The sequence below is a fragment of the Pan paniscus genome, chromosome 21, assembly GCF_029289425.2.
Source record: "Pan paniscus chromosome 21, NHGRI_mPanPan1-v2.0_pri, whole genome shotgun sequence".
Lineage (NCBI taxonomy): Eukaryota > Metazoa > Chordata > Mammalia > Primates > Hominidae > Pan > Pan paniscus.
The window spans coordinates 37,798,597-37,821,885 of NC_073270.2; the positions used below are offsets into that span (position 1 = coordinate 37,798,597).

The window sequence follows — 23,289 nt, forward strand, 5'->3', positions numbered from 1 at the left end:
GTCTTTACCAAAACGTTGGTTTTCCTGTCCTTCCAATTCCTGAATATCTATTTGCCTTCTTGCTGTATGACAAGTCAGAAATGGTGAAGGACTCTCCCGGGGACCAGAAATACAAAGACAAGAGGGGTTCAGACTGGGTGCTGTGGCTCCCACCTATAATACCAGTGCTTTGGGAGACCGAGGAGCGGGGGATTGCTTGAGCCCAGGAGGTCGAGGCCACAGTGAGCTATGATCGTGCCACTGCACTCTAGCCTGAGCGACACAGTGAGACCCTGTTTAAAAAAAAAAAAAAAAGATGAAGAAGAAGAAAGAAAGGAAAGGAAAGAAAATTGGGGTTCAATGCTTGAGGTTTTCTAACTGCCCTAAAATAGTTACTGGCTATATTAGTTTCCTCTTGCTCCTGTAACAAATTACCACATATCTGGTAGCTTAAGACAACAAAACTGCATAACATTACTTGGCCGGGCATAATGGCTCATGCCTATAGTTCCAGCATTTTGGGAGACTGAGGTGGGTGATCACTTGAGATCAGGAGTTCGAGACCAGCCTGGCCAACATGGTGAAACCCCGTCTCTACTAAAAATACAAAAATTAGCCAGGCATGGTGGTGGGCGCCTGTAATCCTAGCTACTGGAGAGGATGAGGCAGGAGAATTGCTTGAACCCGGGAGGTGGAGGTTGCAGTGAGCCGAGATTGTACCACTGCACTCCAGCCTGGGCAAGACAGCAAGACCCTGTCTCAATACATACATATATACATACATACATGCATGTATAACCTTACTGTTCCAGAAAAGCGAGACCCTGTCTCAATCAATCAATCAATCAGTCAATACATGTATAACCTTACTGTTCCAGAAGTCAGAGGGACTGAAATGGGTTGGCAGGGCTGCATTCTTTTTGGAAGCTCTAGGGGATAATTTGTTTCCTTGCCTTTCCCAGTTTCTAGAGGCTGCTCCTATTCCTTCACTCATCAGCCCCTTTCGTTCATTACTCCAAACTTTGCTTTCATCTTCATATCTCCTCTGAGTCTTCTTCCCCTCTTTTATTTGTAAGAACTCCTTGGACCCACCTGGATAATTCAGAATAATCTTCTCATCTCAGGATTCTTAATCACCTTTGCAAAGTCCCTTTTGCCATGTGAGGTAACATTTTCACACGCTCTGAGGGTTAGGACATGAACATCTTTCGACGGGGGGCACTTTTCTGCCTTCTCCACTGGTATCCAGATGCTGGATGGGTTTTGCCTCCAAGGAGATGGGTCTTCCAGGATGACAGGAATGGTTTCTCATGATCTGGGACCCCGACTTTCCTGTTAGGCCACATTGCTACAAGAGCTGGTCAGTTTACAGTTCCCCAGAGCTGGGGGCTGCCTCCAGGGCTGGGGGCTGCCTGCAGACCTGACGTTTCCCACGGGTCAAGCAGCCATCATACTTGTCGAGGTGGTATTTGCCATTGCAGGAATCCTGGTCTGGAGATATGGCTGCTGAGAGGTGTCTAGTACCCTACAGGGGAAGCTCTCAGTGGAGGGGTGGGAGACCTGCGTAGGAAGCAGAGAAGACGAAGCAGTGCGGGCTTCCTGAATGTTGCCTCAGCTGAAAGACCCTGGCAGCTAGTTTTTATCATAGAGAGAAAGACAAAAGAGGTGGACAATGGGTGAAAAGGAAACACCACCTTTCTATATTATTGCATCCCCTGAAGGTTGTACATCATATCACCCCCCAGGGTCCCATGGAATCCTATACTAACTTGATTCTGTACTTCTGAGTAGGGTGGGGTTCTAACCTTAGGAACTGAATATAAGAACAGTGGAAAATAAAGCTAGCAGTGTTTCAATTTACCTAGTTGGTAATTTCTTTCTTGCTTTCTAGTTTGGGGTATGGCTTGGGTACATGAAAGCAGAGCCCAGGGTCTTCTGATGGAAATGTTCCCTTATGATTTGTGATAATAATCCAATGGGAGGAGTACATTTCCCTGCTCCATCAGTGTTGAGCTTGACTGTGAGACTTGCTTTAGCCAATGGGATGTTAGCAGATGTGATGCAAGCAGAGGCTTGAAACGTGCTTGTGGGGCTGGGCTTGCCTTCCAGTCTTTTGCCCTGAAAAGAACATGGTCCGAGGAAGATGAGTGACAGATGGAGCAGACCTAGACCAACCTGCAGGCCTGAGCCCAGCCTAGATCAACTGAGCTCCATCTGACCTGTGGACATGTGAGAGAGAAATAGATGCTTTTGTGTTCTGGGGTTGTTTTGTTACATAAAAGTATGACAGCCACAGCAACTGAGGCACGATCTCAGGAGTTGGAGCCTATTGCTTATGAACAAGGTTAAGAGATCAATTTCTGCTTCTTACTCTTTCAATTTATACCGCCCAAACCAACACTGATTTGTCTCTCTGGTCACCGAAAAGACAGGTAAAAACATGGGGATAGATACAACACCAAAAGCATGATCCACAAAAGAAAAAAAAGATAAACTGTACCTCTTTAAAATTAAAAACTCTGCTCTGCCAAAGACACTATTAAGAAAATAGAAACATGGCCAAGCGTGGTGGCTCACACCTGCAATCCCAGAACTTTGGGAGGTCGAGGTGGGTGAATCACCAGAGGTCAGGAATTCGAGACCAGCCTGGCCAACATGGTAAAACCCTGTCTCAACTAAAAATACAAAAATTAGCCAGGCGTGGTGGCGGGCGCCTGTAATCCCAGCTACTCGGGAGGCTGAGGCAGGAGAATTGCTTGAACCCAGGAGGCGGAGGTTGCAATGAGCCAAGATCACACCATTGCACTCCAGTCTGGGTGACAAGAGCAAACCTCTGTCTTAAAAAAAAAAAAAAAAAAAGAAAAAGAAAAAAGAAAAGAAAAGAAAAATGTGATTCCCAAGCTTGTAGAAAATATTTGCAAAAGATATCTCTGATGAAGGACTGGTATCTGCAATATATAAAGAACTCTTAAAACCCAACAATTAAAAAAAACCATATCTGCTAAAATAGCTGAGATTCAAAACGCTGATGACACCAGATGCTGAGGAGGATGTGGAGCAACAGGAACTCTCATTCATTGCTGGTGGGAATGCACAATGGTACAGCCACTTTGGAAGGTATCTGGCAGTTTATTACCAAACTAAGCATAACCTACTACACAATCCAGCAACTGTGCTCCCATGAGAGTTGAAAACTTACGTCTACACACACTCACAAAAATGGCACATGGATATTTACAGCAGCTTTATTCATAAATGCCAAAACTTGGAAACAATTAAGATGTCCTTCAATAGGTGAATGGATAAACAACTTGTGGTATATTCACATAATGGGATATTATTCAGCACTAAGAAAAAAGAGTTGACCAGGTGCAGGTGCAGTGGCTCAGACCTATAATCCCAGCACTTTGGGAGGCTAAGGTGGGAGGATTGTTTGAGCCCAGAAGTTTGAGACCAGCTTGGGCAACAAGTGGGACCGTCCCCCCCACCATATCTACAAAGAGTTAAACATTTAGCTGGTTGTGGTGGCATGCAACTGTGGTCCCAGCTACACAGGAGGCTGAGGCAGGAGGAACACTTGAGCCCAGGAGATTGAGGTTGCAGTGAGCCGTGATTGTACCACTGCACTCCAGCCTGGGCAAGAGAGTGAGACCCTGTCTCAAAAAATAAATAAATAATATTGGCCAGGCACGGTGGTTCACGTCTGTAATCCCAACACTCTGGGAGACCAAGGCAGGTGGATCACTTGAGCCCAAGAGTTTGAGACCAGCCTGGGCAAGATGGTGAAACCCCGTCTCTACAAAAAATACAAAAATTGGCCGGGCATGGTGGCAGGTGCCTGCAGTCCTAGCTACTCAGGAGGCTGAGGTAGGAGACCTACCCAGGAGGTCTAGGCTGCAGTGAGCCGTGATTGTGCCGCTGCACTCCAGCCTGGGTGATAGAATGAGACCCTGTCTCAAAATAAATAAATAGCGGGGCACAGTGGCTCACGCTTATAATCCCAGCACTTTTGGAGGCTGAGATGGGTGGCTCACTTGAGGCCAGGAGTTTGATAACAGCCTGGCCATCATGGCGAAACCCTGTCTCTACTAAAAATACAAAAAGATTAGCCGGGCTTGGTGGCAAACACCTGTAGTCGCAGCTACTGGGGAGGCTGAGGCAAAAGAATCACTTGAACCTGGGAGGCAGAGGTTGCAGTGAGCTGAGATTGCACCACTGCGCTCCAGCCTGGGCGACAGAGTGAAACTCTGTCTCAAAAAGAAAATTCAAAAATAAATAAATAGGCCGGGAGTGGTGGTTCACGCCCGTAATCCCAGCACTTCGGGAAGCCGAAGCGGGTGGATCACCTGAGGTCAACAGTTGCAGACCAGCCTGGCCAACATGGTGAAACCCCGTCTCTACTAAAAACACAAAAATTAGCCTGGCTTGGTGGCAGGCACCTGTAATCCCAGCTACTCAGGAGACTGAGACAGGAGAATCGCTTGAACCTGGAAGGTGGAGGTTGCTGTGAGCCAAGATCATGCCACTGCACTCCAGCCTGGACAACAAAAAGCAAAACTCCATCTCAAATAAATAATAAATAGATAAATAAACCTTTTAAAAAGTTATATATAATATTATATATATTTTATATTTATAAATATATAGTTATATACTTATATTAAACATAGATTATAGTTTACAGCTGCTGTGTTTCTATATCTTGGCTATTATGAATAGTGCTGCAATAAATACGGGGGTGCAGACATTGATTTCATTTCCTTTTGGATATATACTCAGAAGTGGGATTGCTGCATTATATGGTAGTTCCATTTTTAATTTTAATTTTGATGAACATTCATACTGTTTTCCATAGTGACCGTACCAATTTATGCAAGAGTTCCCTTTTCTCCACATCCTTGCCAATACTTATTATGTGTCGTTTTGATAATAATGGTTCTAAGAGGTGTGAAATGATTGCTCATTGTGGTTTCGATTTACATTTCCCTGATGATTAAGGATGTTGAGCACCTTTCCATTTACCTGCTGGCCATTTGTCTGTCTCCTGAGAAATGTCTGCTTAGATCTCTTGCCCATTTTTAAACCAGGTTATTTGGGATTTTTTGCTATTGAGTTGTTTAAGCTCCTTATATATTTTGGATATTAACCCCTTATCAGATCGTTTTTGATTGGTAAATATTTTCCTCAGCTCTGGCGGTCGCCTTTTTACTCTGTTGTTTCTTTTGCTGTGCAGAGCTTTTTAGTTTGATACAATCCCACCTGTCTATTTTTGCTTTCGTTTCCTGTGCTTTTGGTGTCATATCCAAAAAATCATTGCCCAAGCCAATGTCAAGTTTTCCCTATGTCTTCATCTAGTAGCTTTACAGTTTCTGGCCCTATAAGTCTTTAATCCATTTTGAATTGATTTTGTATATAGTGTGAGATAAAGGTCCAATTTCATTCTTTTGCATGTGGATATTCATTTTTAGGGATGACGAAAATGTTCTGGAGACGGATGACGGTAATGATTGACAACTTTGTGAATGTAGTTGATGTCACTGATTTGTGCACTTAAAAATGATTAAAATAGTCAATATTTAGTTATGCATATTTTACAACAATGAAAAATATTTAGGCCGGGTCTAGTGGCTCACACCTGTAATCCCAGCCCTTTGGGAGGCCAAGGCAGGCAGATCACTCGAGGTCAGGCGTTCCAGACCAACCTGGCCAACATGGCGAAACCCCATCCCTACTAAAAATACAAAAACTCAGCCGGGCTTGGTGGCATGCACCTGTAATCCCAGCTACTCAGGAGGCTGAGGCAAGATAATTGTTCGAATCCGGGAGTCAGAGGTTACAGTGAGCTGAGATTGCGCCACTGCACTCCAGCCTCGGCAACAGAGTGAGACTCCATCTCAAAAAAAATTTTTTTTCAGAAAAAAAAGAGAAACTTGCCCATGTTATGGAGCTAATGAGTGGTGGAGATGCGTTCTGAACCCAGGCAGTCTAGTTCTAGGATTCTGGCATATGTCACCAAAAGAGATTGGGATATGAAAGGCCTTTAGGGAAAAATACAAAGCATGAGAAAAAAAAATGGAAATACTAAAAAATAATAGGCCATTTATGGAGCTTTGCTCCTTATCAGTTATCTTTCTTCAGGCAGCTAGAAATGGTGGGAAACACTCAGGATCGAAGCTCTAGGAAAACTGGTTCTAAGTCTGGAACCTATGAGACTGCAGCAAATTCCCCCTAGTCTCTCAAGCTTCCTCCTCCTTGGGGTTAATAGCCAATCTGCCAATCTTCAGGATGGTTGTGCATGTCACAAGAGTTAATGGGTGTGTGTTTCAATGATCTATTACTGAAATGATCTATAATAAACCACCCCACTCTAAAGCTGGGCTTAGCTGGGCAGTTCTTTTGGTCCACATGGTGTTCATGAGGTTATTCATGTAGCTGCATTCAGCTAGTAGCTCAGTGGGGGTTGGAATGTCCAAGATGACTTCAATTACATATTATAGTGCTTAGCTGTAGTTTCTAGAATGTCTTGAGGAGTTGGCTGAGCCTCCCTCTCTCTCCAGGTGCCTTTCCAGCAGAGTAGCTACACTTCTTTATAACCAAGAAGGTAGAATCAGACGTTTTCAATCCTCTTAAGGCCTAGGCTCAGTACTGGCAGAATCACTTGTAGCACATCCTATTGGTCAAAGCAACCAACATGACCAGCCAGATTCAACAGGAGGTAAAACAGAGTCTATCTCTTGAGGAGAGAAACCGTATGCTCATCATGCAAGGACGGACAGAACTACGTGGCAGCCATCTTTGCAGAAAATCCACCACAGTGGTGCCCATAGGTGGGGATCAGAGTTCAACTGTCCCTTGTCCCCTAGAATTAGATAAAAAGAGTCTAATGAACTGTTAGCATAATGCTAAGTGCTGCAGCACACAAAATGCTCAGCAAGTGCTGATGATTATTATTAATCATTATTATTCTTTTGATAGCTTTTTAAAACCAGTCTAAGATAGCACTGGTACTGTATTCAGTTTAAAGTGATATACATGGGTCAAATGAACTTTTGAGTTCTTTCCCAACCTTAATACCATGATTCTTTGAGTCTCTTTTTCACAGATTTGGAAACTGAGGCTTAGGAAGATTGCGTGACTTGTCTGGAGTCACACACTAAGCTAGTGCATGACGTCCACATTCAGAGATATCTCCCTCCACTGAATATGCTGGTTTTCACTCGTTCATTTGAAAAATAATGTATTGGGCATCTACCACAAGCCCAAAGGAGTATACATAAACATATACCGACAATTATTTATTGAATACATCCTATGTAATATTGTGTCACTGAATCCTCATCACAAGCCTATGAGGAACCCCATTCCCATTTCACAGATGGGAATGAGGAAGAGCAAGGTAAAAAACGAACAAACAAAAAAACAGGGTCCACCCTCATGGGGATTACAGTCTACTAAAGAGGATATAGGATAGTCAAACAAATACTTAAATATATAATTACAAATTATTCTTGGAGTCGTACTGCTCTTGGAGCCCGAGTGCCCACCCTTTCACTCAAATCAAGGTCTCAGGTAACCCTGGCAATGGGTCTTCCTGCCAGTAGTAAAGATGGCGCTGAGAGCACGAGCGCACTTTCACACACCCCCATTACCCACAATGCAGCGGGAATAAGGGAGGCTCAGTTTCTGCCAGGAGCTAATATGGCTTCCTTAGTTACACCGTTCTCTCTCTTCACCTAATCAGCGACCTTACTTTCCCAGACCAGACTGTCGATCAGGAGCTAAGACTCCTTTTCCCCTCTGCTGACCGCCACTACAGGAGCGGTTGAAGCCAGACGACCAACTTGTGGAGTTAAACTCCGTAACCAGGGAGCACCACTTCCGCTGACGTCATTACGGCGACACGTGGATCCAAGATGGCGACGGCGATGGTGAGTGAAGGAGACTCCGGGAGCGGGAGCTGGAGCGGGGCCCTCCGGGGTATCCCAGGATCTTCCAGCACCCCATGCCTGGCCCTGAGCCACCTCCGGGACCCCTGACTCAGGCCTGAGGGCTACCTCTGACTGGGCTTGTCTTCCCCGAAATCCACCTCCCCGGCCCTGCCCCTGCACTCAGGCTTGTCAAGGCCCCGAGTTTTGGGGGAGGCGCCGTTTCGGAGGGAGACCTCGGCTGCTGCCTTCGCCGGTTCCCATTCTACTTTTGGTCTCCGCCCACTGTGAGCCCCGTTTTCCATTTCTCACCTCCCAGTCCTGACCCCTCTGAAGACCCCCTCCCGTTAGTCTCATCCTTGCTCCTCCCCGTCACGTCCAGACCCTGCTCTCCCCGCCTCCCCACCATCATAACCAGTCCGCAGATGTGACCTCTCCTCTGACCACCCTCCCAGCCCCAGCGCTGCCTCAGATCCTTTTCAGAGCCCTGTCCTCACTTACACTCATAGCTGTCCCCATCGCGCACCCCCTTGACTGCCGCTACCCCAGAGCTTGCCTTCACCTACCCCACCCCCATCTTTCATCCCTAGAGGCTTCCCTGCCCTTCCTGTCTTCTCTCAGTCAACTCCCTGCCCCTCTCTTAGGGACCTTTTACCCTGTTGGCTCTCAAACTTTACTGTGCATAAGAATCTCGAGGTGTGTAGGGGGAGGCAGGCTAAAAATGCAGTTTCCTGAGCAGCCCCACTCCCAGAGATTCTAATTCCATAGGGCTAGGTGATGCCCAGGAATCTGCCCTTTTATAAGCACTCTAGTGATTATATAGTGGAGTGGTCTGTGAACTACGTTTTGAAAAACACTAAAAGCCCCACCTCACTGCTCTCCTTCCCATTCCCCAACATGGCCACACAGCTCGTTAGGGATGAAGGCTCTTTATTATGAAGCTATATGTTGGGATGAAGTCTGTGTGTGGATGAGGGTGGAGGTAAAATAGCCATGCTTGGAAGTTGGGTCAGAGCTTGCGGGCTCCTGGTGTAGAACCTTGGAAGTAAATCTTTGAAGGACTGGCCCTTTTTCCAAAAGTTTAGTTCAAATTCTGCTTGTCAAGAGACCAGAACTAAAATTGAAGTCACTTAGTCCAGAATGATTTCCTGGGTCTTCCTGCATACTGCCTCCTCAGCAGATAATTTCGTCCTGGGAGTGAATGACAAGGAAGACTCAGAGAAAAGGAAATGACATTTGACTTTAGCAAAGGAAGATTCTGGCTTAAATAATTTGGTGTTGGATTTCTCCAAACAGGGATATATTATTGACTGGTAGCAATTTTCCCTCCTTCTCTTAGCTGACTGAGAACTTATCTTTTGTTTAATGAGGGATTCCTTATTTAGAACTTCAGAGGTCAGGTAAAAAGATTTCATGGCCTTACCTGGTTTCTGTGGTTTCAGACTTCAGGCTGAACCACGAGTGGGGCAAATCCTCAAAGTAGTATGTTGAAACCTATATATATGTATATATATTCTGGTACCACATTCAGAACAGAGATAGTGTAAGAACTTAAAAGGAAATCACACCCTCTCTTGCTATAAGGAAAACATTGAGTAAAGTGGTATTTACGGCACTGCACTGGGAAATCCCTGCCTTGTTCAGAGATTTTTAAGAGGTTATAAGCTAGCAATACATATATGTGGTACACATCTATTTAGTCAACAAATATTTGAGTACCAATTCTGTTCCAGGAACTAGGGATGTAGTTGTGAATTACAGGGTCAAGGTCCCTACACTTGTGGAGCCTTTCTGGTTTGAGGAGACAGGCAGTGAACAAGTAAATACGTGAACAAAATAATGTCACCAGTAGATGCTGTGAGGACAGCAAAATGAAGTGATAGTGATTAGGGGTGACTGGGTGACACAACTACTTTGGATTGAGTGGTCAGAAAGAAGTCTTCTCGGAGGAGGTGACTTGAGTTAAAACATAATTAACAAGAAGGAACCAGCCATGCAAAGAATGTTCCAAGCAAAGGAAATGGCAAGTGTAAGGGGCCGATGTGGAAGGGAGCTTGGTGTTTTTGAGGAACACACAGAAGGCTGGAGGGGCCGAAGCATGATGAGGGTTGGGGTAGGAGAGAATGATACAAGATGAAACTGGAGGGAAGCAAGAGCAACTGTTTTGAGAAGCATGCCTGGAAATGGGAGGGACTGCGGTCTACATTTTGTTGTCTGTGGATTGCATTTTGAAATAGTGTTGTATTAGGCTGCTTCCCCTTCCCATCCCCTTCAGGACAGTACTTGAAGGGAGCCAGCTTGTTCTCAGTTGGCACAGAGGCTGTGGAAAGGAGTTTGGATTTTAGTCTAAGCACAGTGGAAGGGACAGTGATTTTTGCCCAGCACAGTGATTCACACCTGTAATCCCAGCACTCTGGGAGACCAAAGCTGGGAGATCGCTTGAGATCAGGAGTTTGAGACCAGCTTGGACAACATGGCAAACCCTATCTCTACAAAAAAAATACAAAAAGAAAAAATTAGCTGGGCTTGGTGGTGTGCACCTGTAGTACCAGCTACTTGCGGGGCTGAGGTGGGAGGATCACTTGAACCTCAGTGAGCCCTGATCACTGCACTGCACTCCAGCTTTGGCAACAGAGCGAGACCCTGTCTTAAGAAACAACAACAGGCCGGGAGCAGTGGCTCATGCCTGTAATCTCAGAATTTTGGGAGGCTGAAGCAGGCAAATCACTTGAGGCCAGGAGTTCAACACCAGCCTGGCCAACATGGCAAAACCCTGTCTTCTAAAAATACAAAAATTAGCAGGGTGTGGTGGCACACACCTGTAATCCCAGCTACTCGGGAGGCTGAGGCACAAGAATCGCTTGAACCCGGGAGGCGGAGGCTACAGTGAGCCAAGATCGTGTCACTGCACTGCAGCCTGGGTGACAGAGTGAGACCCTATCTCAAAAAAAACAAAACAAAACAAAACAAAACACACCACCAACAACAAAACCCTGCAAGTACGGTGATTTAGTGTTTGTTGTGCCACCTGGGAGTATTGTACTGAAAACAGTAACTGATTTAAAGAAACTGAGTATGTAACATGCAGTGACCCGCAGAGGCCAGTTTAAAGGGTGCATATGGAGAAACTTCATATCTGGTGCAATAGTGAAAAGGTGTGGAAGCAAATTTATTACAGGGGTATGTGATGAAGGGGCAAAGTGGAGTCACAGGCTTGAGTTTGGTCTGTGTCAGCACTTCATTACACGGAAGTCAGAATAGTCCCCACACCCTCATACACACCCTTATTTCATAACCATTGGGGCGAGGGGGTGCGGTAGACCTACTTTGGAGTGTATGGGTCTCTGAGGTGAGTCATACAGCCAAAGAGGAACTGAACTAGTGGATCCAGTGGCCGTGGGAATAGCTGGGTTGCTGGTTTGTCCTTTGTTTTGAAAGTTAGGGTTGTGGGTGCAAGTGCGGTGGCATGTGAGCTTTTCCCTTTCTCTCTTTCCTTGGTGAATGGCTCTTCCCCAAGGGTTGAGCCGCCAGCTCCCAGAACAATGTTAGTATGGAGGGTGTTTCCTGAACCCGCAGGGCAAGACTTCTCCCTCCATAGAAGATAGCTGGTGTAAACTGAAGTTCTCTTTGATTTTCCTGTCTTCTTCCATCCTTAGATTTAGACTACTCTGTAAAGTTACAGGATACAGTGTTGATCTAGCTAGGTCTGAATTGAGATGCAGGCTCATGTCTCACTCTTTATGGAAAACGGTTCTTGGGAATATTATTTCATTGAAACTTGGGAAATGTCCATTGAGTACATTTCTAGATGTGTCAGGAGTCTAGAAACTTCAGTTTGGAGAATAAAACTCTACTTCCCTCACATCATTGTTCATACTGTTTTGGTTTTTATTATAATCTTCTTTATGGATATAATTCATATGCCATAAAATTCACCCCTTTAAAGTATATAATTTAGTGGGTTTTAGTGTTTTTATAGGTTGTGCATACACTAAATGTGATGGTTATCACCATTGTGTAATTCGGAACATTTCATCACCCCAAAAAGAGAGTCACTCCCTACTCTTCCCTCCCCACAGCCCTAGGCAACTACTAATTTACCTTCTGTCCCTATAGATTTGCCTATTCTGGACATTTTATACAAAGATAATTATATGTGATCTTTTGTGTCTGGCTTCTTAGCATAATGTTTTCAAAGTTTGTTTATGTTGTATCATGTATCAGTAGTGCCGCATCCCTTTTTATGGCTGAATCTTCCCTTGTATGGATGTACCACAGCTTGTTTATCACTCATCAGTTGATGGATATTGGGATTGTTTTCACTTTTTGGTTGTTAGGTATAATGCTGCTGTGAACATTCAGGTGTAAGTTGTTGTGTGAACATACGTTCAGTTTCCATGGGTGTATGGAAGTGTATTCCTGCATCAGTTCACACTGTTTTGAGGTTACTTGGGTTTGAGCCACTCCAGAAACAGGAATGGAATAAATGACATCAAGATTCCTTTGTGCTAATGGAGCCAATGCCAGTAGTCCCTCCAGCCCCAGTCAAAGGCACAGAAACTGGTTTTGTTTGTTTGTTATTATTATTTGAGACAGGGTCTCACTCTGTCATCCAGGCTGGAGTGCAGTGGCACGATCATAGTTCACTGCAGCCTCCACCTCCCGGGCTCAGGCGATCATCTTGCCTTAGCCTTCTGAGTAGCTGGGACTACAGGCACACACCACATCCACCTAATTTTTTAATTATATTTTTCTTAGAGACGGGGTCTTGCTATGTTGCCCAGGCTAGCCTTGAACTCCTGGCCTCAAGCAATCCTCCCGTCTTGACCTCCCAAAGTGCTGGGATTACAGGTGTGAGTCACTGTGCCCAGCAAAAACTGTTTTTAATGGTGGAATATCGTGCTAATCAGGTTGGATGATAGAGTCCTGGAACAGAAGGCCAGAGGCCTGAACTGTGCCATCAGTCTTGTGTGCAGGAAGTTGCTGTCTCCTCTGGACCCCATGTACAGGAGGACATGAGCTGACTGAAGAAGGAATGCTGGAGCAGGAGCCAGCAGCCTGGGCTTGGTCCCAGCGCTGCCACTGATGCATTGTGTGGCCTGGGGCAAATTACTTTGGCTTCATTAGTCTGTTTTCCACATATGTCATGTGTGAAATTAAGGTTTGTACTTGATGATTTCCAAATTCCGAGTTGAAAATTTTGAAGTTTGGAATACTTTAAGGTGAGTTTTGCTAATATGCCTATAAAATCAGACTTATTTTGTTTTTTCCATGATGATGGTCACTGTGATCTTTCCAAGCTGTTGTGTTGGTTGTATTGTCTGTCTGATCACCCAGGTTTCCCCACCTGGCTCATGTTCTGCAGGAGCTACTGTGTCCTTGGAGCTGAGGTGCTGACATCGGGCCTTGGTTAAATGTGTTTCTCTGAGGGGTCCCTTTAAAGGAATGCCCTTAATCCCCCTCAGGAAGTACAGAGGAGGTTGGGATCACATTAAGTTGCCTCTTGGTTTCTGTTTTACAACTTGGACAAACGTCTCCCTTTGATCTTGGCATTAAAGAAGCACGTCACAGAATGTTGGAGAAGGTTGAGTTTTGATCTCTGGGCACTGGCAAAAAGGTGGGAAGGACCCAGGATGAGAAGAGCCATCTGGCCACGGATGAGTAATAGGAGCCACTACCACCTTCAAGCCTGCTTTGATCCCTGAACCATTTGCTGACACTAGAGTTTCCCAAATGGGGCATGGATGGGGACACCCAGGACTTCTCAGTTCCGTCTCATTCCTTTTCATTGCTTCCTTCTCTCCCTTCCTAACATGGTTTCTTACCTATGCCTGATGCTTTAAACCGACAGACCTCCCAGGGTTTGAAATCCTCTTATGCTTGGTCTGAGAATCTGGGCTAGACTCCCAGCTCTGACACTGTGATTACTTTTGTGACTTTGGACTGATTGGTTATGTGATTTTGGGAAAACCGTTTGCGCTTTTAAGCCTCAATTACCTTATATTAAAATTTTTTATTGTGGTAATAACAAAATCTACCACTTTAAGCTTTTTTTTTTTTTTTTTTTTGAGACAGAGTCTCACTCTGTCGCCCAGGCTGGAGTGCAATGGTGCGATCTCAGCTCAGTGCATTACTGCAACCTCTGTCTCCTGGGTTCGAGTGATTCTCCTGCCTCATCTTCCCAAGTAGCTGGGACTACAGGCATGTGCCACCACGCCTGGCTAATTTTTGTATTTTTAGTAAGGATAGGGTTTCGCCATGTTGGCCAGGCTGGTCTCGAACTCCTGACCTTGGGTGATCCACCTGCCTCAGCCTCCCAAAGTGCTGGTATTACAGGCATGAGCCACCATGCCTGGCCCACTTTAAGCATTTTTAAGTGTGCAGTTCAGTGGCATTAAGTACGTTTACACGTATGCAGCTGTTAGCACCATCCGTCTCCAGAACTTTTTCATAATCTCATTTTTGAAACAAGGATGATATTCTCAAGGGATTGTTGTGATGATTAAATGAAATATGAGATGAAAGTGCTAGCACAGAGAGGGCACTCTGTAACTTTACTCCAAGGTTTGAAGTCTTCCCGTGGTGAGCTATCTAAGCCTGCTGCTTGGGCTAGCTGAGAGTTCTTTTATAAATACCCAAGGTGGAGACAGGAGAGCAGTACGTTTCTGCACTTTGTGGTGTCAGGGTTGAAGTCTGGTTGCCTGTTGCTTTGTGAGGGTGGTTATTAGTTTCACCTGGACTTCCGCAGTGCAGCCTGCTGTGCGTTTTTCCCTACCCCCAAATTACAGCTTTGAGTCTTTCATGTGTCTCTGTTCAACAGCTACTCTGTGTCTGTGGGCTCTGAAATAAAGGCTACATTTTCAGTTTCCTGTGGCTAATTTGTTTTTTGTTTGTTTCTTGCTCTGTGAGTTCTTTAGTTCCATGGGCCTGCTTGGTAAGTTGTCTCTAGCTGTCATTAGCCTTCATTCACATGCGGTTGGATTCTTGGTAAGCTTTAACTGACTGGGTAATTGACTTCAGTTAACTGTTGGCAAACTGTGCCCAAAGCCTTTTTCTTTTTTTTTTTTTTCCTCCTTTTTCCTTTTTCTATCTTTTTTTTTTTTTTTTTTTTTTTTTGCTTAATCTGAGGGAGCAGTTACTGACATGGTCTCAAAATGGTGACTGTCGCCAGGCACAGTGGCTTACACCTGTAATCCCAGCACTTTGGGAAATGCCGAGGTCGGAGTGGGTCATTTGAGGTCAGGAGCTCAAGACCAGCCTGGCCAACATGGCGAAACCCTGTCTCTACAAAAATACAAAAAATTTGCCGGGTCTGGTGGCAGGCACCTGTCATCCCAGCCACTCAGGAGGCTGAGGCAGGAGAATCACTTGAACCCAGGAGGCAGAGGTTGCAGTGAGCCAAGATCATATCACTGCACTCTAGCCTGGGCAACAGAGCTAGACTCTGTCTCAAAAAAAAAAAAAAAGTGACTGTCTTTTAGAGAGAAAAAGAAGAATCTAGTCTATTGCTAAGGAAAATGCTGCTTTTGCAGTAGGAAAGGCATGGAACAGGAACCAAAAAGGCCGTTCAGATTGGCCAGATGTATTGCTGCTAGTTGATGCTATTTATGGGAAAGGAGATTGCAAGGCAGAGGGCTCCAGAAAAAGTTAACTTCTGGTTACAGAGAAATCCAAGTGAATGAAATAATTTTTCGTTCTCAGGGAAACTTCCTGTTTTCTTTGGAAGATGTTAATTGTTCACACCTTTCAAACTGGGTGGGGTGAATTTGGAGTGGCTGGGGGTACTTTTGAGTCCTAGCAGCCCTTCATTAGACAGCTGTTTGGGGGAGATATTTCTGAGTGCCCAACCCACCCCCGCCCCCCCAAGAATAAAACAGATGGGGAGGGAAAGACCTTGATTCTTGGTTCTCTTGAGCTTTATAACATTCCAGGTCACCTGTATCTTTGCCAGTGATGGCGTGTTAGATTACAGCACAAAAGGCTTCTAGATTGCCATCACCTTGTTCCTTGATATGCTGCCTTTGAGGTCTCTTTTGCTACTTGGAAACCAAGTAGCAAAAGCAAAATGACGTTGAATGGGCTGGTTCACATCTCTTAGGACTCTTTGCATGGCTCTGAACATGCAGAAGATGATTACTAAATATTTAATTGACTTTTCAGACTGAACCTCTCATGGGAGTTAATGAGGCAATTAAAAATTAGAAGAAAATTTAAAGGAATTTCCTAAGAAGCAGGTACTTTGCTCTTTCCTTACAGAAAAGAACTGCAGACCAAACATCCTCTATCAGGCTATCAGGAATATAGAAGGTGATGAAGTCATAGAATCATAAAAAGTTGGAACAGTGTCCAGGGGTTTTACCAGAAACCCATGAACTTCTAGTCCTTGATTCTCTGTGTATTGGAATATTTGTTCCGAGATCAGTATCTGTAGCTTTGATAAGTTTCTCAGAGGGATTTGTGACACCCTCCCCAAGATTAAAAATTGCTGATCTGTCTGCTTACCCACATACCTGGTGCCAGAATCCGCTCTGCATAATTCTTACCTTAGCCCACTTTCTGCACATCTTCTGTGGAACTCATCCCAGTATTTTCAGAGGCAACCCATTTCCTTCACTTCTTAAAATATAAATGAATATATGTCTTTAATTTTTTAATCTTTTTAGAGACAGGGTCTCACCCTGTCACCCAGGTTGGAGTGCAGTGGTGGAATCATAGCTCACTCTAACTGCAGCCGTTGGACTCCTGGGCTCAGGTGATCCTCCCACGTAATTATAGGTATTAGCTACTATGCCCAGCCTAAATGTATTTATTTTGTTGTATTTATTCATTTATTCATTTATTTATTTTTATTTTGAGACAAGGTCTCACTCTGTTGCCCAAGCTGGAGTGCAGTGGCGTGATTTCTGCTCACTGCAACCTCCACCTCCCAGGCTCAAGTGATCCTCCCACCTCAGCCTCCAGAGTAGCTGTGACTACAGGCAAGCACCACCATTCCTCATTAATTTTTTGTATTCTTTGTAGAGACGAGGTTTTGCTCAGGCTGGTCTCAAACTCTTGGGCTCAAGTGATCCACCTGCCTCGGCCTTACAAAGTGCTGGGATTATAGTCCTGAGCTACTGTGCCCGTAAATGTATTTATTTTTAATAAGGGTGATCCATGTACGTGGAAAAAAGTACTAAAAAGCTATAAAAGTATCAAAACATTATGTTGTGTGCCTACCATAAATATATTCAATTTTTACTTGTCAGTCTTTAAAAAGCTGTAAAATGGATCAGGCGCAGTGGCTCACACCTGTAATCCCAGCATTTTGGGAGACTGTGTTGCTCATAAAGGAATACCTGAGGCTGAGTAATTTATAAAGAAAAGAGGTTTATTTGGCCAGGTTTGGTGGCTCATGCTTGTAATGTCAGCACTTTGGGAAGCTGAGGCAGGTGGATCGCTTGAGCCCAGGAGTTCAAGACCATCCTGGGCAACATGATGAAACTCAGTCTCTGTTAAAAATACAAAAATTACGGCTGGGCACCGTGGCTCACGCCTGTAATCCCAGCACTTTGGGAGGCCGAGGCAGGCAGATTCTAGTGGGTGTGTGGTGGTACCTCACTGTGGTTTTGGTTTGCATTTTCCTATTGACAAATGATATTAAATATATTTTATGCTTATTAGTCATTCATATATCTTCTTTGGTGAATTTCTGTACAAATCTCTTGTCCATTTTTAAATCAGATTGTCATTTTCTTATTAAGTTTTAAGTGTTCTTTGCATATTCTGGATATAAGTTCCTTATCAGGTATGTGATTTGCAAAGAATTTTCCACTAGTCTTTGGCCCATCTTTTCATTTTCTTAGTGATATCTTTGGAAGTGTAAAAGTTTTTAAATTTTTATGAAATTTAATTTATTATAATTTTTTTAATGGATTCTGGTTTTGGTGTTGTATCTAAGACATTTTTGCCTAACCCAAGATCACAATGATTTCTTATTTTTTCCGTATAGAGGTTTTTGAGTTTTAGCTTTTTTGTTTAGTTCTGTGATCCATTTTGACTTAATTTTTGTGTGTATGTTCTGAGGTTCCATGTGCATATGGCTACCCAGTGGTCCAAGCACTATGTTTTGAAAAGACTTATGTTTCTCTATTGAATTTGCCTTGTCAGCTTTGTTGAAAATCAATTTAGTATAAATGTAAAGATTTATTTATAGACTTTTAATTATTTTCCACTGATCTTTATGCATATTCTTACCACACTGTCTTGATATTGTAGCTTTATAATATGTTTAGAAATTATGTAGTATAAGTCCTCCAATTACGTTTTTAAGGTTGTTTTAGATGTTCTGGGTCCTTTGTATTTCCATATAAATGCTAGAATCAGCTTGTCAGTTTCTACAGAAAAACCTGCTGGAATTTTGATAAGGATTGCATTGAATCTATAGATCAATTTGGGGAGAACTGACATCCTGACAATATTGAGTCTTCTAGTCCATGAACATGGAATATCTCCGCAATTACCTTTGTTCATTTCTCAGCAATTTCAGAATTTTCAATATACAAGTCCTTTTAAAAATATATATTCCTAAATATTTTATTCTTTTTGATACTAAGTGGGGCGTTTTTTTTTTTTTTTAGTTTTAGTTTTGGATTGTTGTTGCTAGTATGTGGAAATACAATTAATTTTTCTATATTGATCTTATAGTCTGACCTTGCTTAACTTGTTTATTAGTTCTAGTAGTTGTTTTGTGTATTCCTTAGGATTTTCTAGATACACAATCATGTGATCCGCAACTAAAAGCACTTTTTGCTTATTTCTTTTAATTTTTTCCCCTATGCTTCTTCAGGGATGCCCTTAATTATTAATGTGTTTGCTTTAGTGCAGTGACTTATAGTATAGTGTTGAATGGAAATGGCAAGAGTAGGCATCCTTGCCTTGTTCCTGATCTTAGGGGAAATAATTCAGTTTTTCACTACTGAGTATGATGTTGGCTGTGGATTTTTCATAGCTGCCCTTTATCTGATTGAGGAAGTTCCCTTCTAGTCCTAAATTGTTGAGAGTTTTAATGATGAATATGTTGGATTTTGTCAACAGCTTTTTCTACATCTATTATGATGATCATATGATTTTTGTCCTTTATTCTGTTTATCTGGTGTATTGTATTATATTAATTGATTTTCAAATATTAAGCCAACCTGGGATAAACACCACTTGGTCATGATATATAAACCTAGATTCAATTTTCTAATATTTTGTTAAGAATTTTTTCATCTATTCATCATCATCATGAACACACAGGATAGTTGTCCGTAGTTTCCTTTTCTTGTGATGTCTTTGCCTGGCTTTGGCACGTGGTTTTTAAAATTTTATTTAGACAAGTGAAAAAAGGCTATACATAAACTACATAAACCCGCTGTGCCTCTTTTTTTTTTTTCTACGTAATAGCTTATGTTGGCAGTACTTCAGTAACAGTTCTACCTTCTATATAAGTATATATCACTAAATTACCCTCCCTAAAGACTGTACCAGTTTACCTACATCTAGGCTAATCATACTTTTTAAAGCTTTATAACTCTGTTAAGCAAAAAATGAGATATTATTTTGACCTACAGTTTTTAAATTATGAATGATGCTGAGCATCTTTTTGTGTTTGGCCATTTGAGTTTTTTTTTTAACTGCCCATTCGTATTTCTTTTGGATTATTTGTCCTTTATCGGTTTCTAAGTGTCCTTGTATATTGAAGAAAGTAGTTCTTGGTCAAGTATGTTAAATGTTTTTACCTAAACTCTTTTTCTTTCTCTTTGGTGTATTTTTTTCATTTTTTTCCCTTATACATTTATATATACTTTTTCTTTATACCTTCTGGATTTTGCTTTATTCTTAGGAAACTTTCCATGAAGATTATTTAAAAGCATATCCATATTTTCTTCTAATACTTCTATTTTATTTATACTTGTAAGTCTTTTATGTTCTTTCCACCAGTATCAAATACTTTGGGTAGCTCTCTAGCTCACGTGTTCTCTCTCTCTCATATATATATATATATATATATATTTTTTTTTTTTTTTTTTTTTTTAAAGAGATAGGGTCTCCCTCTGTCATCTGTGCTAGAGTGCAGTGGCACAATCATAGCTCGCTGCAACCTCAAACTCCTGAACTCAAGCGATCCTCCTGCCTCAGCCTCCCAAGTAGCTAGGTCTGCAAGCCCACTTCACCATACCCAACTAATTTTTAAATAATTTTGTAGAGACAAGGTCTCACTATTTTGTCCAGGCTGTTCTCAAACTCCCATCTGTCCTCAAGTGATTCTCCTGCCGAAGTGCTGGGATTGCAGGTGTGAGCCACCATGCCTGGCCTGGGTAGGTCTACATTTTAATGTTTAGTAAAACTAGTCTGCCTTCATTATTCCTCTTTTCAAAATCATCCCAAAGTAACGGACAAATACCAAATTGACTACAATGGTTTGTTAAAAGAAAGGCTTTGAATTGGGGGAGAGACAAGTGAGACAAACAATCAGAGGAAAATAATTGGAAAGGGATGGTCAAAGGAGAAAAATAAGCAGTTCATCTGTGGCAGTACAGTTCTTCTTGAACACCTCTAATCATGACCTCAAACTGTCCCTAAGCATGGTTCCCAGCCTGGTGATAGACCTCTGTTCACTTGGCTGTGCCAGTCTGGGTGGAACTGGACTTACTTCACTTTGCAGATAACTTGCTGTGTGACCATGGGTCTTTCAGTTTCCCTCTCTGACCCCCTGGATTATATGACCTCTGAAGTTCTTTTAAAAACTTTTTTTTTTTTTTTTTTTAGATGAAGTCTCATTCCGTCACCCAAACTGGAGTGCAATGGCACAATCTTGGCTCACTGCAACCTCTGCCTCCCAGGTTCAAGCAATTCTCCTGCCTCAGCCTCCCAAGTAGCTGGGATTACAGGCGTGTGCCACCACGCCTGGCTAATTTTTGTATTTTTAGTAGAGACAGGGTTTCACCATCTTGGTCAGGCTGGTCTCAAACTCCTGACCTCAGGTGATCCACCCTCCTTGGCTTCTCAAAGTGCTTGGATTATGGGTGTGAGCCACCGCACCCAGCCCTACAAATTGTCTTTTTAACCCCATCAAACCCAACTTGGAATGGAACTTTGCCTTGTTTTGTTTTGTTTTACTTTTACGTTACTTTGGTTGATAAAATGTCAAATATTCTCAAGGGAATTGTGAACTTCTTGAGCTTCAAGGGAGGTCATGAGACCTCTGATTCAACCTGTTCATCAGGGCAGAGACCTCCTCTGCCACCTCCTCCCATGGTCACTCAGCTCACGGTGACGGTTGCATAGCTTTCCTGTTAGAAGAGCCCTTAGAGTGGGCCCACTGCATCTCCCTTGCAGTGTCCTCCTTGGTTCTGCTTTCTTGTGCAACCCAAAACAAGTCCACCCCGCCTTATCAAGCACCTACTATGTGCCAAGTGCTCTGTGAACTTTATTTAATCTTTACCACCATCACCCTACCATGAGGTTAGTAGTATTTTCCTAGTTTACAGATAAGAGCCCAAGACTCAAAAGAGTTATACAAATTTACCCAAAGTCACACAGCTAGGAAGTGGTAGGTTTGGGATTTGAATTCATGTCTGTATGGCCCTCAAAGCCTGTGCTTTTTCCGGTACACCAGTGGTTTTCAAAGTGTGATTTCAAGAGCAGCAGCATCTTCTGGGAACTTGCTAGAAGTGCACATTCTCAGGCCCTGCCCCAGACCCAGGTGTTTTAGTAAGCCCTCCTGGTAATTTCCATGCATGCTCAAGTTTCACCACTGCATGTCATGTGTTCCGCTTCGGTACCTGGCTGCTGCTTCTCTTCACATTTGACCAAGAATTTATAAGTGATTTCTCTTTTTTCTTTTTTCTTTTTTTTTCTTTTTTTTTTTTTTTTTTGAGACATAGTCTCGCTTTGTCACCCAGGCTGGAGTGCAGTGGTGTGATCATGGCTCACTGACTCAGGTGATCCCTCCCACCTCAGCCTCCCCAGTAGCTGGGGCTACAGGCACGTGCCACCACGCCCAGCTAACTTTTTGTATTTTGGGTAGAGATGGGGTTTCAGCACGTTGCCAAGGCTGGTCTCAAACTCCTGGGCTCAAGCAATCCACCCACCTCTGCCTCCCAAAGTGCTGGGATTATAGGCATGAACCACCGCACCGGGCTAGATTATTTCATTTATCGTTACTAGATGTCAAATCTAGGACTGGATATTACTGCGTCTCCAGAGCAGAAATGTGCTGCACACAGCCCTCTTTCCCCTAAACACACACACACACACACACACACACACACACACACACACACACACAGTAGCCAGAGTAACCTTTAAAACTGCAGATATGATTTATTCCTTTTCTACTTAAAATTCCTGAGTCTCCTCACTGCACTGAGAACAAAGCCCAACACTTGCTACTCATAGGATGGTCCATGAACCAAAAGTGTCGTCATTACCTAGGAGCTTGTTAGAAATGCAGAGTCTCAGGCCCTACCCAGACCTTCTGAATCAGAATCTGCATTTTAACAATGTCACCAAGTGATTTAAATGCACATTAAACTTTAAGAAGCACCAGCCTATGTATTACCTGCCAAAAACTCATAGTTGCCACCAGGCCTTTGCGTCTGTGTTTTGCTCTTTCTGGAACCCTTCTCTTTTTCCTCTCGCCTCCCTTCAGGTTTCAGGGTGGACTTAAGTTCTTAGATTTGCACTCCTTCCCTGCCCCAAGACTGGGTATATTGCTGCTCCCATGTACTCCCCAACATATTGTTCTTAGCCTCTTAACTTGCTGAGAGCATCTGGGACCTAGTGCTGTGATGGGCTGATGGCTCGTCTGTGTCTCCCCACCCGCCTGAAAGCTCCTTGTGGGCATGTATTCTTGAGGCTGGCACAGTGCCTGACACACAGTAGGTGCTCAATAAGTAGTTGGTGAACTAATTTCTTTTTTTTTTTTTCTGAGACGAAGTCTCGCTCTTGTCCCCCAGGCTGGAGTGCAATGGCACTATCTTGGCTCACTGCAACCTGCGCCTCCCGGGTTCAAGCAATTCTCCTGCCTCAGCCTCCCAGGTGGCTGGGATTACAGGCGCCTGCCACCACGCTCGGCTAATTTTTGTATTTTTAGTAGAGACGGGGTTCACCATGTTAGCCAGGCTGGTCTCAAACTCCTGACCTCAGGTGAACCGCCCACCTCGGCCTGCCAAAGTGCTAGGATTACAGGCACGAGCCACCGCACCCAGCCTGTTGAACTAATTTCTGTCCTGGTTTGAACATGGGCTTTGGGCTCAACCAGGCTAAATCCTGTTTAATCCTAATATTGTTCACTGCTAATCCTGAGAGCCTGTCTGACTCTCAGTTTCCTCATCTGTGAAATGGGAATAATAAGAGT

At 43.5% G+C, this 23,289-nt stretch overlaps 1 protein-coding gene across 2 annotated transcripts in view; it reads left to right on the forward strand.

The window, feature by feature from the left end:
• The first annotated feature begins 7,635 nt into the window (after positions 1 to 7,635).
• TM9SF4 (transmembrane 9 superfamily member 4) overlaps positions 7,636 to 23,289 on the forward strand; it is a 55,681-nt gene continuing 40,027 nt past the window's right edge. Inside the window, exon 1 of one of the 2 annotated variants that reach the window (XM_003814745.5) lies at positions 7,636 to 7,907. In XM_003814745.5, coding sequence (XP_003814793.1) covers positions 7,893 to 7,907 — 15 coding nt within the window. In that variant the 5' untranslated portion in view covers positions 7,636 to 7,892. The remainder of the gene's footprint in view (positions 7,908 to 23,289) is intronic. The other variant, XM_034947722.4, reaches the window with a different exon arrangement.